Source organism: Barbus barbus, assembly GCF_936440315.1.
Source record: "Barbus barbus genome assembly, chromosome: 1".
NCBI classification, from domain to species: Eukaryota; Metazoa; Chordata; class Actinopteri; order Cypriniformes; family Cyprinidae; genus Barbus; species Barbus barbus.
In genome coordinates this window covers 34,248,237-34,265,484 of record NC_136729.1, presented here as the reverse complement: position 1 = coordinate 34,265,484, position 17,248 = coordinate 34,248,237, and the positions used below count along the sequence as shown (strand labels likewise).

The 17,248-nt window shown below is 36.3% G+C and overlaps 1 protein-coding gene across 1 annotated transcript in view; it reads left to right on the top strand.

Moving 5' to 3' along the window:
* Nucleotides 1–17,248, top strand: part of LOC306873490 (recombining binding protein suppressor of hairless-like) — a 51,447-nt gene that overhangs the window by 21,534 nt on the left and 12,665 nt on the right. Inside the window, exon 2 of the mRNA XM_079422820.1 lies at nt 7,066–7,104. Coding sequence (XP_079278946.1) covers nt 7,066–7,104 — 39 coding nt within the window. The remainder of the gene's footprint in view (nt 1–7,065; nt 7,105–17,248) is intronic.

The following is a 17,248-nucleotide window of genomic DNA, read 5'->3' as shown; positions in this document are numbered from 1 at the left end:
ACAGGTGCACCACGTTAACCACAATGCTTCAGATATAAAACTCTTTCAGCGCCTGATTCTTCCACCGATGGGTCATAACTTTGCCTGCACATGGAACAGGCCTTTGCTGATATGAAAAAATGAGTTACGCATTTGGAGTGGAAAAGTTGTGAAAGTGAGCGTGTGTTTTTCCTTCAACGTAATCGTTTTTTTTTCTCTCTCTTGTAGTATTTCGAAACCTGAATTGTCTGATTGAACAAGCAGTCCTCTGAACTTTCATGCTAAAACAACTGCAGTAAGACTGAGCTGAATTTAATATACTATCTATCAATAAAAGTACAAATTGAGCAGTAAAATATTTAATTCTTAATATAAATGGATGTCAAATGAAAACTTCTTCTGTACTAATGCAACTTTAAAGCCAACATTAAATAAAAATGGACTCAGTCACAAAACACATTCCTGATCTTATTGCGTGATTTATTACGTTATTCGAAAGAAAAAAGGTATTCTTTGTAATCTTCCATCAGAGTGTAATTACTTGCTCTGCCTCTGAAATGTCTTTGCTATTCCTTTTCCTATAGTTTACGCTGAAGTCATAAAGTTTACAGCAATAGTAGCAAATAATGAAAGATTTATTCAGACACATTACCTCTGGGAAACATCAAGATGAACTTGACCTTAAGCTTCCACATCCTTCATGCAGATCTGGCTCTGTTCTGATACAGAGCGCTATACTTTTCACCATTCAGTCACTTCCCAGTGGATAAAATCAAGCCATGCCTTACATTTTGTTTATATTACAAAAGTAAAATGTGTTGTGAATAGTGTTTTATGTTGATTGTAATGCTGCATGCCTGGACCGCTAAAGGGAAAATGTAAATGAAGCCCAATGCAGTGGTTTAGAAGAATCTGAATAAAAGTCGCTTCCCGTCGACCCCTCACTTGTGTTTGGTTTGTGCATTTTTTATGTATTCCACTAAATGAACAGCATGGAATTTAAATAATTTGATGGGAAGGGAAAGTGTCGTGTGACAGATATTTCAGAGTAAGAATGGCCCGATGGCCCTGGGCTTGTGTAACAGAGCTTCAGAGCGGTTGACAAAAGGGCCGGTTCTTATGTTACTGTGTTCCAGTGATCTTACATTCATCCTGTTGATCATGTGCAACTATTTTTTTGGTTTTGAAGGTTGTTTTGTGAATTCTGCTGATGTAAAACAAGTTAATGCCACCGAGATAACATTAGCTGGCGGACATGAGGAACATTTCTTGGAATTGTGAATAAGTCTCCAGCAAAAGTGCTTTTGAAGTTTTACAGTGAGTTTATACAATGTATGTAAAAAAAAAAAAAAATTCTGAGTTTTTGTGTTTGTTGTTTCTTTGTTTGTGGAATTTACTAGCAATATCTGTGCTATTTATTTATATGAAGTTACATTAAGTTAAATATCCAGTTGTCATTGCAGATTTAAAACCAATTATTTGAATATGGGATAAAAATATTTTTCAGATTGCTATAGAAATGTACATTTGTTCTTTCCTGTGGCGAGGCGAGTAGGAATGGAAGAAGAGAGGGCCAAAAGAAAAATCCCTGTTAATTGGGCTCTGCACTGGTGATCCAGGGCAGGCGGCTGGTGTTGGCCAGCAGAGCTGTGGCCCCAGATGGGCCCCTGATTGTGGGGTTTGTGTAGTAGCAGCATGTGCTTGAAGCGAGCTGGTATCCATTATCCTCTCAAACATCAGCACTTCACTGTGGGAACCTTATTGATCTACAGCTCTATAATTATTCTACTAGCACACACACTCTCACTCTCTTTCTCTCTTTTCTATTTTATCTTTCTGCTGAGCCCCTGATCCTATTTTTTGCTCTTTTTTTCTTCTCTTTTAATTGCTTTTTTGCCTCTTTCTTATCTTCCTCTTCTTCCCCACATGTGCCTCATCCCTTCCCCTAATTCCAACCCTGTCTGTGGTCTTTTCACTCTTCCCCTCCCTTTCTTTCCAATGTTCCCTCACTCATTAAAGTGCTATGACCTTTTGTGTTCTACCAGACTTGAGAACAAGCTTTGCTGTTTGTCTACAAGTAAATAAGACAGCTAATTTCTCTGATTATGTATTACAACATAGCAATTGTCGAGTCAGGATACGAGTATTCAGTCAAGTAGTATCAAGTTTGCAGGCTTGCACTTGTGCTTCAATTCGGAATGTTCCAAGATGAGTTTCCAACAGTTTTTTTTTTTTTTTTCTTTCTTAGAGTATTCAGAAACTAGGGCTGATCAATTAATTGTCTGTTAAATGAGATTACAATTATGGCTGCCACGATTAACACATTTAAGCTTGCAGGCAACTAAAGCGGTTACTGCTTTTTCACTCTGTTCTTTCTCATTTTGGGGGGTGAATACAAATGTTTTAATAAGTAGACAGCTTTGGGAAGAGAACTTTGAAATTTGATGGATACTGTTTCATGTTTAATATAAACTGCATTTTCTGTGTATTTACTCAGGCCCCGTTTACACTAGTGCGTTTTCGTTTTAAAACGCATAACTTTTGCTACGGATACGTTTACACTACTCCGGCGTTTTCGAGGTTGAAAATGGAGACTTTTGAAAACGCTGCAAACCCCGTTTTAGTTTGAAAACTCCGGGGGTTGAGTTTCAGTGTAAACGGACCAAAACGGAGACTTTTGAAAACGATGACGTGGCTGCCCACATTCGCTCTGCTTATCCTTGATGACCGTGTAAACAATAACATCATGCTCGTTATTGTACCCATAGATATGTATGGGTAGATTCCCCATTCGACCGCTCCAAGCACGCAGATGTGTAGGGTTGTAACGATATACCGGTATGACGGTCTATCGCGGTTTCAACGTACACTGTTATCATACCGTAAACATTTGCATATCTACGGTTTTAAAAAAAATGAATGAAAAAAAAAATATAATCTCACCCACGCATATGCAATTTATTTCGGCTGCTTCACTCTGCTGAAATGACAGAGACTGTATCTAATCTCCATCCCCCGTCGAAAAAAAGTTTAAATTTGCAGTATGGCAATACTTTGGATATTTAAAAAAAAAAAAAACACGAATGTGGGATTGTCCTTGAGGACAAATCCAATTTGCTAAAAATGTGGACGCAAAGTGGTTGCAAAAGCAGGCAATAAATCCAACATGTTCGCTCATATTCGCGGACATCATCCCTCCGTGCAGATAAAGGTATGGGTTAGGGTTAACATTTATAACAAGTTATAAGGCTGTATAATTTCCATAATGCAGAGGGAAGGCAGTCGTGAACATGGGATTTACAGTATAACGTTAATGAGTTTGTCACTTAAAACGTGCAATCTGATGGATGGATAAATCAAAAGTAGATATGAGTGGCGCCGTTTTATCTACTACATACTGAAGTATGCATGCATGACACTAATGGTGTTTTCAGCATCTATAAACATGAACATCAGCGGAGCTGCTCTGAGAGAAAACCAGTTTTATTTGAGAAAAACCATTGTCAAATACACTAAACTCAAAGGTCTGCTACAACCCGTCAAAGTAAAAGTTAAATTTAACTTGAAGTCCTGACAGAAATAAATTGGCATTGTACAAAGTACTTAAAAGTTATGACAACAATAATAATATTCTTTATAAGAATTCATTTATTTAAACATTATTTTTAAGGAATATCATGTTTGTCCATGTTTTTACTTAGAATGCCTCTGTTGTGCAGCACTTTGACAAAAATAAGTGTTGTTAAAGTTTCATTTGATAACATTTCAAAACATTAATTACATTAGTTACAACCCTACAGATGCGTCGAAATGGTCCTCACTGCAGAACACAAGATCCAGGGGGTGTGGTTGGCTCTAGATCCAACTCCTCCCACCTTACATATACCTAAACCTACCCATCTCCACCCCCTAGATGTGGATCCAACCCCACCCCCTGGGTCTTTGTTCTGCAGTGAGGGGCTACTGGATGCGTCCGCCATCTAAATAATAGGGAATCTACCTGTACATATCTATGGTTGTACTTGCATAAATGGTCACATGATATGCATTTTCGGTTGTGTAGTGTAAACTGAGATCGTTTCTGAAACGCAGTGTAAACGCCAGTGTAAACGGGGATCGTTTTCATTCTAAAACGCCGCTTTGAAACGAAAACGCATCACTGTAAACAGGGCCTCATGAGCAAATGTCTCTAATGAGCAAAGCTGCATTTATTTGATCAAACATACAATTATTACAGTTTAAAATCCTACTTTACTTTAAGGTCCAATTCTCACCATTAATAAACTATTAACAAACCATTAAGTATGACTTTTGCCTGAATTAACCCATAATTTGCTTATTAATAGTTAGTAAGGTAGATATATTAAGTTTAGGTATTGGGTAGGATTAGGGATGCTTTTTTTCAGAGAAATGTATTTTACTTCAGCTGTTATTGTAGTGTCCTCTCTCAATCTGTGGTGGTCTTCTCCAGTCTCGTGGCATTGGCAGCTTGACTTGATTTGAGATCTTCCTGTAACTCCCTCAGGTTCAATAGGGTTGGATCAGGAAGCTCCAGCCATCGATTTTTCTCTCTTCTTCTATTTTAAACCCTCCACAGTCTCTGTCTCCTCTCAGCTTTGGCCTCAAGGCTGCTGTCAGTTTAGCTTGGACCCCTGGGGATCAGCTGTACCATAAAGACTACGCCACGGGCACAACCCCACAGCAGAGCTCCTGTTAGCTTTAGCTTTACTAAAACACATTCAAACAAGCTAATGGCGAGATACTTAATCAAACAAACCTAATTTTTTAACGTTAAAGAGTAGGTCTGTGCTGATACAATTGTACATAGTAATTGTTTTCTCTTAATATTGCATCAGTGTGTTGTGCTTTTTAAAATGTATTTAGTTTTGGGTAGGAGAATTATTATAATTTTTCCCACTAAGCTCTTCGCAGTGCATTCTGGGATTGTCTTAACTAATTGGACCGGGGCCAGTGTTGTCTTGGGCACTGTAGTCATTCGGTTAGATTTCAAGTAATAGCAGTTGTGAGGTCTCTATAGTAACAGCTTCAAACAGAAGGGGTCATGACAGGCCTTCAGGTTCTTCTGAAATGAGGCAACGGTTTTCATTATTTGCCATCTGAGGTCACAAGCATAAGTGAAACCATCCAATCAGTGTTCCACATTACTGTACTCTAATGATCTGTTACTCTACAAATCACTGTGACATTTAGGAGAAACAAGGCTTTTTCTGCTTGACGTGAAATATCACGTCTGAGGGAATGTGCGGCCATCATTGGACTTTTCTTAAAACTGCTGCATTGCTTTTCTGATCGTGATCATTTTAATAAATGTTATGGGATTAGATCCAAGCTTTATTGACCGTGTCTGTGATTTTGAATAATAATTCAGTTTGTAAAAAAAAAAAAATGTTTACAGTGATGCACGTCTGCGAACTTGTGTATTTTGTGTAGTGCTGTCAAACGATTAATCACATCCAAAATAAAAGTTTTTGTTTTCATAATATAAATGTGTGTATTGTGTATATTTATTATGTATATATAAATACAAACAATTGTATGCATATATTTAAGAAAAATGTTATGTATTAAATATATTTATATATATTATAAATTATATGAATATAAATATATAAGTAAATACATGTAAATATTTTCTAAATATATACTGTGTGTGTGTGTATTTACATATAGATAAATAAATATACACAGTAAACCCATTATGTAAACCAAAACCTTTATTTTGGATGCGATTAATCGTGATGACAGCACAAATTATTTTTTTTTTAACTCAAAAAGTTGATCTAACCCTAAAGCCCCGTTCACACCAAGAACAATAACTATAATGATAACTATAAAGATAGAGATATTAGCGTCCACACCAGCAGACAATATCGTCTGTTTATTCAAAGCACACACTCATCGACCGCTTTATACTTTCAAGCTCGATGGATTCTGATTGGTTGTCAGTGTTTATTTACATATAATTTCGGTAACACTTTAGAACAGGGAACACTTATTCACTATTAACTACAACTTTTCCCTCAATAAATTCTTAATTTGCTGTTTATTAGTAGTTAGGAAGGTAGTTTAGGTATTGGGTAGGATTAGGGATGTAGAATAAGGCATTGATATGTGCTTAATTAGTACTAATAATTTGCTAGTAATATGCATGCTAATAAGCAACTAGTTAAGAGACCCTAAAATAAAGTGTTACCATACATTTTTTTTCAGATTGGAATATATTTTACAAGAGAATTTCACATTTCAGTTTTTCTACTTCAAAATTTCACATTTAGCTTAATTCAATGTGTTGTTACTTGCCAATTCTTTGTAGTCATTTGTGAACTTTACTATCAGTTTCTGAGTGAAAGTGGTTTCAAAGTAAATCCTTCACAAAATGTTACTTTATTTATTTAATCGTTAAAGATTACCAAGCAATTTAATCACACTATATTGATTGTATGGTATTTGTTAACACAAGACTACTTTGAAAACTTTGTATATTTTAACATTTATCCCAAAGAATGCCTTGCTCTGTAGGCCTCCATTATACGTTTGTTACTGTAAATGTGATTTATGCTTGTTTTTCCAAAGTGAGGGCTGCGGTAATCAACAGCATCTGTGGCGAGAGCTTAACTTTCTTTTAACCCGGAACATTCCTTTAAATCCCTGTCAAAGGGAAAGCAATGCATGTTTGGCAGCAGGTATCGCTAAACTGTGCTGTTAGACAGCTTTCCTGTGATAATTAGCCTGGTGGATGTAATCAGAATGGGAAAGTGGTTTAGTTTGGCCACCTGTGTGTGCTTGTACACATGGTCATGTGAGCGTGCTCTCACAAGGTCACTACAACAGCTGGGAGCCTGCTAATCTCAAATAGCAGGCAGGTGCGTGTGTTTGCCCGTCGCGGCACATTTGAGTGCATGAATGTGTTTGCCCCTCGTTGAGTGATGGGAAACGGGCTTGTGTGTGTTACAGTGGTACAGTATAGTACACAGGTGTGTCCTCAAATATTTGTGTGCATAAAATGGTGTTTTTGTTTGTGTTGTGGTTGAATTTCTGCTAAAGTGTGTTTTTCTCTCTTTACAGGAAGTTTGGGGAGCGCCCTCAACCACAGCGCCTGACAAGGTACGTTTATCACCTTCACATGCTAATAACAAACAAACAGGCTGAGAAAGGCCTCTCTCTGGTGCGGCTTACACTTCTGCATGCACAATATGTGAAATTCATGACTTACAGTGACAACAGCGGAACTATCCGCACATGAGTTTTCACTTGAAAAAAAAGTTTGTCAATTTTAAAGACAAATCTTGCAGTTATTGTTTAACTGCAAATTGCTTTACCATATCTGGGGAAAAATTTGAAATGTTTTAACATCATGTAACATGTAATTCTACTGTGAAATACTTTCCAATGTTTGATTTTTGGTAAATAAAAACTATTATTTACCACATAGTTCATGATGTGAAACACTAAAAGGACATTCCCACAAGTCCCTGCATGTCACATTAAATATGATTACATTTTATTTAAATGGGTTTGTTTTGCCTTATTTTTGTTATTAGTAATGTACATTAGCATGTTTTGTTACATTTTAGGTTGTTTTGTTTGGTTGTTCATATATTTAAAAATATATATATTTAAAATACATTTAAAAAGGCATCAGTATGCCATAGCTGAAACATTGTCATCATATTTTTATGATAAATTTTTGGCATGAAATTTAACATGAAAGTTACAATAGTTAGTTAAGTCATTTTGACAGAAATATAGAGTGTGTGTGTATGTATGTGTGTGTATATATATATATATATATATATATATATATTTGTTATCAATATTTTAAAGGCACTTAAATTGGAAAAGTATGCACTTTAATTGGAAATCTCATTTTTAGGCTACATATGTCATCTCACGTAAGTAACTAGAAAAACTGTGAAACTTTGTGAAAATAGACTTGTGAGATTTTATGTATTCCTACACCATTGAATAACTTTCTCTGAGCACAAAAAATTAAGATGCATATAAATCAGATGTGATCCACTTTACTATCCCGAATGTGAATGTGATTTCTAACATAGTTAACAGTTTTTTTTTTTTAAATTATTTTATGTTGGAGAGTACAGACAACTTAAACCTTCATTTCCTGTCCTTATTACAATTTATTTAATGGCCAATCTGAAAATAAAAGTACTGTTGGCTTAGGACATCCTGAGCTGTAGTCCCCACTGAGGTTTAGTTTTAGTGTCTCTCGACACTGTTGTGGAGTTTTTCCATAGCTGCTGTGCTGTCCCTATTTGTCACCATCGTTTCGCTCTATTTTCTCCCAACCTCTTTCTATTTCACTCGCTTCCCCTCTTGTCTGTCTATTTAATGCTCTTTTTCTCCAGCCATCCTTTTTTGAAGAGTCAAAATTAGAGGCCAAGAATTTGTCCAAAAAATATGGAACGAAATGTTTCAGACGATCCGTTCTGTGAAGCAGCTCCAGTCAGCGGTTCGTGTTTTGAGTGGAGAAGTGAGGGACATGGAAAATGATAGAGAGGGGAGAGTTAAGCGCTGGCCGCCCAACCCATGCCGCACGCCCTGCGGTTAACTTGCAGCACGACTGCATTCTGGCAGAGAGCACACGCCCTGGCCGGACATTGCCACTGGTTCACGGCCCCTGTCTGTGCTTGGTCCCATCCTGTGAATCTGAGTGTCATTAGATAAAGACTGCCGTGTTTGTATGTTCTGCTTACAATTCACTAAGGTGTTGTTCAGTCACAGGTTAGGAGAAGCTTAGATCAGATTCATTTGGGTCAAACCTATTTGGATAATGCTTTCTGTAGACATTGGCTATTTTTAATGTGATGTGCACCATGGTGTGATGACTAGGGGATAAAGTGATGAAGTGTGTGTGTATGTGTGTGTGTCGGGGAGCCCATTGCAAAAGATAATGTGACATGCCCAGAGGAAGATGAACCTCTTTAAACATCTACAGTCTCAATTAACTGGCAGAGTATTATACAAACCTTCTCCTTCTCGTCTTGTGCACATTCAAACATGCAGCTTTGGCACAAGTAACTGTTTTTACCAGTGTTACTAATTCTGCAAAATTTGGGCATGAACTAACTTGAGCAGTTTGTCATTCATACTTTTCTTCTTTATCTCTTTTAACTATTTTCTTACTTTTCTCCTACAGTTAACTCCCTGTCTGCTTTTTAATTGTCCAAAGTGATTTAAGACCGGACTGTCTCTCCATCTCTTTAGATATATTCGTATATCTTATATTCTTATATACCAGCAAATTCTAGACAGATTTTTATTAGACTCAAATTTATGAATGTCCCTTAGTGCATGAATCAACAATCATTTTCATTTGAAGTGAAAATTAAATGCGTATATCTGCCAACTGTTCATTTTGGAAGTGTTTTTCTAACGTGTATCTGTTTACATTCAAAAGTTTGGAGTCAGTAAGATTTTTGTTATTCAACAGAAATGCATTAAAAATGTGACAAAGACATTTATAATGTAAATGCTGTTCTTTTGCACTTTCTATTCATCAAAGTATCCTGCAAAAAAGTTTGATAGTTTCCCCAAAATATTAAGCATCACAACTGTTTTCAACATTTGTAATAATTAGAAATGTTTCTTGAGCGCCTAATCAGCATATTAGAATTATTTCTGAAGGACCATGTGATACTAAAGACTAGAGTAATGACTGCTGAAAATTCAGATTCATCAGCACAGAATTACATTATAAATATATATTCGATATAGAAAACCGCTTTTTAAAATGTGACATTTACCTTACATTTACATTTAATCATTTAGCAGACGCTTTTTTTTTTGCAAAAGCAACTTACAAATGAGGACAATAGAAGCAATCAAACCAACAAAAGAGCAACAATATGTAAGTGCATGTGACAAGTCCTGGTTAATCTAACGCAGTACACATAGCTAGGTTATGAACTTATTTATAAATATTTGGATATTTATTTACAATATTTAACTTTTTAAAAATATTTTAATATATTTTAATGTTTTAAAATAATACTGTTTGTACTGTATTTTGATCAAATAAATGCAGCCTTGTGAGAATAAGAGACATCTTTCAAAAATCAATAAAAAAAAGTAAATCCAAACCCTAAATGTTAATAATAACCTAACCATTTTGACTACTACTTGGACCATGGCTTGGTCCTATTGGTTGTGATTTAAAAATCCACTTTTAAGCCATTTCAGAGCAAATTCACAAATATCAAAATATATATTGAATATTGTTAAAAACCTGAAAAATATTGAAATATATATTTTGGCTTATGTCAGACTTGTGCACCTTTCAAAAAAAGTTTTTTTTTGACGAGTTATGCATTGAGACGAGCTTATGGGAGCCATTCATTTAGAGAGTTTAGTGATTAAATTCCACATATGACACACAAAGAGAAATTTCACAGGAAATATGGTTCTTGACTTATGTAGCCCACGTCACATTGTGGTCTTCCCATTGTAAAGTTTCTCCCTTTCTAAAAATGTTCATCTTTCAGGTTTTGTGTAATGTGGTGTTCTGACTTTCATGTCCTGTGGTTTTGAAACTTATTAAAATGTGTGTATGTATATTATTGCATTTGTTGCGGGTTTGCTGTTGCATGTTCAGTGTTTGTGTGCGTGTCAAAAGCTCTTCCTGTTGAAGTGCCCATATTTATCATGCTGTTGCTGAAATCTGATGACTCACAAAGGCTTGTCCACTTCTTTCCCCTATGTGTCTGGCTTTCTGTTTATGTGCATCTGTGTAATGCTGTGGTTGCTTGTTATAACTTATGTCTTTCTGTTTCTAAATTTTATATTATATACTTTTAAGTAAGGTTTTCTTCTCTTCAGTTGGGTGGACATAAGCTATCTGAATCTTGAATAAAACATTTCTCAATCAATCACCACTTTTTTAAGTTTGTGTGTTTTCCGTGAGGAAGCTGTAGGTCTGTGGTTTTTCTCTTAAGCATACGACGACAGATGGCCCAGTGGATTTGCGTGTGCAGAAAAACTTTGATTGATCTCCAGGACCGCTTGCATGGAGTTGCATGTTATTTCTGACCTTATTTTACCAGCACTGCAAGGTGCAATAAACCATGACATAAATAACGCCAATTTTGGTTCACATGTTCCTCATAAGATGTTAGCCAATGGAATAAATCTCAAACCTACTATCATATGTTCCCCACTTTAGCATTTGGGTGGTGTATGTTTTGGATCCTAAGTGATCTTTGATCCTTAATCGTATTTGTGAAACGCACGCACAACTGCATATATTTTAAATCAAGTCGTCAGTAGATTGTCAGAACAACTTGGAAAGCTTTGTGTAATTAGGCTTGTTCTGCGTCCACCAAGAACTTTCAAAAGTTTGGACAAAACTCAGCAAGATTTTTGTTAATGTTTTTGAAAGTCTTTTGTGCTTGCCAAGGCTGGATCTAAAACTGTAAGATTGTGAAAATATATTATTAATAATAATAATAGAATAAAATAATAATATATTATTTATTCCTCTGATGACAACCATTACTCCAGTCTTCAGTGTGACATGATCCCACATAATATGCTGATTTGGTGCTTAAGCAACATTTCTTATGTTGAAAACATTCATATTTTTCTGGAAACTTTAAAACCCTCTCTAATAAGCTGCACCCGAATCAAAATTCAAAAATTTTTTTTAGTAAAGCCCAAAAAATGTATAGAGTCTTAGTGGTCAAACTCACTATAGTCAGCGGTTTGCTGACTAACTTACCATGTTGACCCAGCTTTGAAGAAACAAATGGTATAACGTAATTTAGCTGAGGGCTATACTGTCAGATCTTTGATTGTAATGTTAACAGAAGATGTGTTATGGTTTTCCCAGCACCATTGCAAATGGTGAGGGCCATCAATAAACGCTTTCTGAGATGCTTTGTAAACACTGCTGGTGTTTTTTTGAATTGTCAGGTTGCCGGATATCAAAGTTGAACCCTCTTGATGTGAAAACACTTGAGCATTGAAGGGAAATGTCGAAAGTCTCGGAATGTTCTTGCTTTGGTGCCTGTAATCATGAATCAGACGTGCAGCTGATTTCATGTGCTCCACACATGCTTGTCTTTGCAGTGTTGAGGGAATTCGCTTGCATTTGGCGAAACGGGTACATTTTATCTGTGGATAGGAGAGGACTCTGCTCAGTAGAGATTTTGTTCTGTCCTTTCTGAAGTACATAAGCCAAATCCATGTCAGAGATGGCCACTGAGTCTTCTTTTTCTGAACACACACACGGCAGGTTATTAGAAGTATCAAAGGTATCAGATGACATGGGCCTGAGGAAGATGACATCACCAGATCTGCAGGAGTTCACCGTTTGTGTGTGTCCTGTGAGGCTGGGAGGTTCAGCGCAGTTCAATATTCACTCGCTTCACAACGCTCACTGACATGCATGATCTTAGATAAAACTGTATACAACCTCTCAGTTAAGATTTATCTTTAGCGTTCTTAATGACAGTAAAATAATTTAGCATGACAAATTTGACAGCGTATGGCATAACACTAAAACTACTGAAGGTTTAGACAAACACTGTGTCTTAACTAGATGTAGGCTACTGTCATAAGACAAGCAATAATCCGTAATAAACTGCCATTTATTTATTCATTAATTTATTCATTGTCATAACTATCCATGATGATGACTTGGTTTCTGTTTCTGTGGGTAGCTCCACCCACAGAAATAAATCATTACTTGTGCTGGGCAACCATTAATCACAATTAATCGCATCCATAATAAACGTTTTTGTGTACATAATATATGTGTGTGTAGTGTACTGTGTATATTTATTATGTGCATATAAATACACACATGCATGTAAATATTTAAGAAAAATTTTATGTTTGTATATTAAATACAACTTGAATTCCGGAAATCTTGGGACGTTTTTTAAAATTTTAATAAAATTAAAACTAAAAGACTTTCAAATCACTTGAACCAATATTTTATTCACAATAGAACATAAATAACATAACATAAATGTTTTAACTGAGAAATTTTACAATTTCATGCACAAAATGGGCTCATTTCAAATTTGATGCCTGCTACAGGTCTCAAAATAGTTGGGACAGGGGCATGTATACCATGGTGTGGCATCTCCTCTTTTTTTCAAAACAGTTTAAAGATGTCTGGGCATCGAGGTTACGAGTTTCTGGAGTTTTGGTGTTGGTCCCATTCTTGCCTGATATAGGTTTCCAGCCGCTGAAGAGTTTGTGGTCGTCTTTGACGTATTTTTCGTTTAATGATGTGCCAAATGTTCTCTATAGGTGAAAGATCTTGACTGCAGGCAGGTCAATTCAGCACCTGGACTCTTCTACTACGAAACCATGCTGTTGTTATAGCTGCAGAATATGGTTTTGCATTGTCCTGCTGAAATACACGTCTTCTGGAGGGGAGCATATGTTACTCTAAAACCTTTATATACCTTTCAGCATTCATAGTGCCTTCCAAAACATGCAAGCTCCCCATACCGTATGCACCCCCATATCATCAGAGATGCTGGCTTTTGAAATGAACACTGATAACACGCTGCAAGGTCTCCCTCCTCTGTAGCCCGGAGGACACGGCATCCAAGATTTCCAACAAGAATGCCAAATTTGGACTCGTCTGACCATAGAAACCTTTTCCACTTTGAAACAGTCCATTTTAAATGAGCCTTGGCCCACAGGACACGGCGGCGCTTCTGGACTATGTTCACATATGCCTTCCTTTTTGCATGATAGAGCTTTAGTTGGCATCTGCAGATGGCACGGCGGATTGTGTTTACCGACAGTGGTTTCTGGAAGTATTCCTGGGCCCATTTAGTAATGTTAATGACAGAATCATTACGATGAGTGATGCAGTGTCGTCTGAGGGCCCGAAGACCACGGGCATCCAACAGTCTTCGAAACTTTCGTCCGTCATAAAAAAATTCGGATCAGGTTCGATTTTCTGCATTTTCGTAGCATGCATTTTGATAGGAAAGGATGAGGAATACGAAAAAAGAGAAAAACTATGATGAGATTTGCAAAGCCTTTGCAATTTGACGTTGAGGATCATTGCTTTTAAAGTATTCCACAATCTTTTTACGCACTCTTTCTCAGATTGGAGAGCCTCTGCCCATCTTTACTTTTGAGAGACTCTGCCTCTCCAAGACATCCCTTTTATGTTCCAGACCTGTTGTCAATTAACTTATTTAGTTGCTAGATGTTCTCCCAGCTGAATCTTTTCAAAATGTTTTCCTTTTCAGCCATTTGTTGGCCCCCTGCCAAATATTTTGAGACCTGTAGCAGGCATCAAATTTGAAATGAGCTCATTTAGTGGATAAAAGTGTAAAATTTCTCAGTTTAAACATTTATGTTCTATCGTGAATAAAATATTGGCTCATGTGATTTGAAAGTCTTAATTTTTATTTTATTCAAATGTAAATAACGTCCCAACATTTCCGGAATTCGGGTTATATATTTGTATGTAATAGAAATTATATGAATATAAATATATACATGTGAAGACATGTAAATATTTTCATAGCATACTGTATGTGTGTCTTTATATATACATAATACACACACACATTATATAAACTTTTTTTTGTTTGTTTTTTTTGCATGCGATTAATCAGGAATAATTGTTGCTCAGCACTAATAATTACCTGTCCAACAAAAAAGAAGCAACTTTGCCATCACTACTAGGATTTTTTGTCATTAAATCCTTTCATTTTGTGTATGCTGTACTGGTATATTAAGCCTATGTTTTTTGTATGAGCCAAGTCTTGTCACATGCATTTATATAGCACTTTATACAATTCTGATTATTTCAAACTGTTTCACAATAATAAACCGTAAAATAACAATGTTGATGCAAAATTCATCAAATATGCAAAGACTTCAGTTTCAGCTGTATAGTAGCTCTACAATAGTATCATTATTCAGCTGAAATTAGTTCAGTGTTGATACAGTTCAGTTCAATAACAGTGTCAGTGTTGCAAAGTTAATTATGAAACAAATTGGATTCAGCTATAAAGCAGCTCTTCAGAAGACAATAGTGTAATAATTCAGCTCAAGTTTTTTTCAGTGAAGTTAAATCAATAATAATTTAGGATATTATTACTAAATTTTGATTGTATTTTAAACCCCAGCTGAGCAAGCCAAAAGCATCAGTAGCAAGGAACAATAACTCATGTTTCATTGTTTCATTGTAGATTCATTGTTTCTGCTGATAAAGCACAATAATAAGTGTGTTCTGTCTAATTTAGATTTTTGAATCTCCAAACAACACTACGCTACTAGCATGCCTACAGAAGCGGCAACCAATGAGCGTAAAGATTCTGTCGAAGATTTCAAAATGCCGAAATGCATTGAGGGAAGTGCTCTGCACAAAACATTTTTTACAAAACTGTTACGTGTACTTCATCTCATGTCAGTGTACAACATTCAGACTCTCTTCAAAAACACAGTGTATTAGCATTAGTCGTGTAAAAAAAAAAACAATTCTTAGTATGTAATACTTTAGCAGAAGACTACCGAATTCATCTTTATTTTAAAGAAGTTAGTTCTATTTTTAATGACACACTTGTGTGGCAGCACATTTTGCTCTGTGTTTACAGATTTGCTGCTGGTAATTTGAATAGGAATAGGAAGTTACATTTACTTTAAGCGCTAGTCATTAGTCCTCCTGTTAGTCTTGGTGCATCGAGCCTGTCTCTTGTCTTGTAGGAGAAAGACTTGTCTTATCTTTCACCTCTCTTCCCTCTCATACTTCCCCTCCCATCCTCATGTCACATGGCCCCCTTGCTTTTCATAACAAAAGCCTGTCTAACTTGAGCGTGTGTGAGACATTTGCGTAGCAAAGGGAAGCTGCTTGGGAAGTGTGTGTGTGTGTAAGCTGCCCCCCACAATTACCCCGTCTCTGTGTCCCCCTGAGCATTTTGGCGTGTCAGGTGTCACTGACATCTGTGCAGATGGGCCGTTTTTTTTTTTGTGCGAGTGTCTATGTGAGCGTTTTTATCCAATACACACGGTCTGTTACAGATCAGTGTTTTTCATCTTCCTGCAGAATATTTCTGTTGAGGATTCTGTATGTTATCATATTAAACAACAACCTTGAAGCAATGTTTTTTTTTTTATGTTTCCTTGAAATGCATCACACTTCCAGATTGTCCACATTTAGCAAGCTAAATTAAGTTTGCACATGCTGGGATGTTTTTCGTTAGTTTACTGAGGTAATTGGAACACTGACACGAAATCGAAATTCTTTGATTATGAGCTAAGAGATTTTGTGCCGTTTGACTTGTGCACACACACATTGCTGTCCTTTTGCCCTTTTTCTTACCCCCCCTCTTCCCCTTCTTTTTATTTTAAAGACCCCCAGCTGGAAAGCTGAGGTTTTTGGCCACAGTGTTTGTGTGCTTTCTGCAAGCAACACATAGTTGCACTCACCAGAGAATTGGCTAATCAAACTTGGGCCTGTGTTTCTAGTCAAGCTCGGGAGATTTGGGTTTTGAAGCGCATACAGGCCTTCAGAAAGCTTTCTCTTTAAAGAAACACACACGCATATACCACATGCTTTCACCAGAGCCCTCTACAATAGCACATCTAAAGTGGTTTTACAGGTCTGAAACACAAGGATGTGTTTTAAAAACTCAAAACTGTGGCATTGGAGTTAAAGCACATGAGTTAAAAGCAAAATAGAAGTCGTATAGAGTTGCGCTATTTATGAAAATATTTATAAAAAATGTAATCTTGCCTGTTTCAGTTATGGATTTTTGTTTTATCTATGATAACTTTATACCAAAGTCTAAGTCAGGTCACTTGGCAGCCATAATTGTGTATGCAAGTACAGCTCCATTCAACAACTTAAAAGGGGAAGGACACAAATTCTGTCGAAATTATGTTTCAATAACATACTTAAATTCAAGGTTAAAACTGACAACAATGTCTCCATATATTGTGGTTCTTCAACTCAAATCATGCTTAAAAATGTGCGGGTCCAACTAATTTGCAAGTGTGTTCTAGTGTAAACAAACAGACCATTGGCTCTTTTAACTGTAAGGCGGGACTTTCATTCCTAAAGCCACCGTATTGAGCATTACGATTCCTCCCGTTCACATTTATATGTGGACCATCTCTATTTATACCACTTCAGTTTGAGATAGATATCTGTTGGTGAGGTGGATGTGCACAAGTTATCAACTAGTTAGGTACATCATCAACTAGTCGACTTGTAAAACTGCTCAAAATTTGCAAAATTGAATTTCAAAGT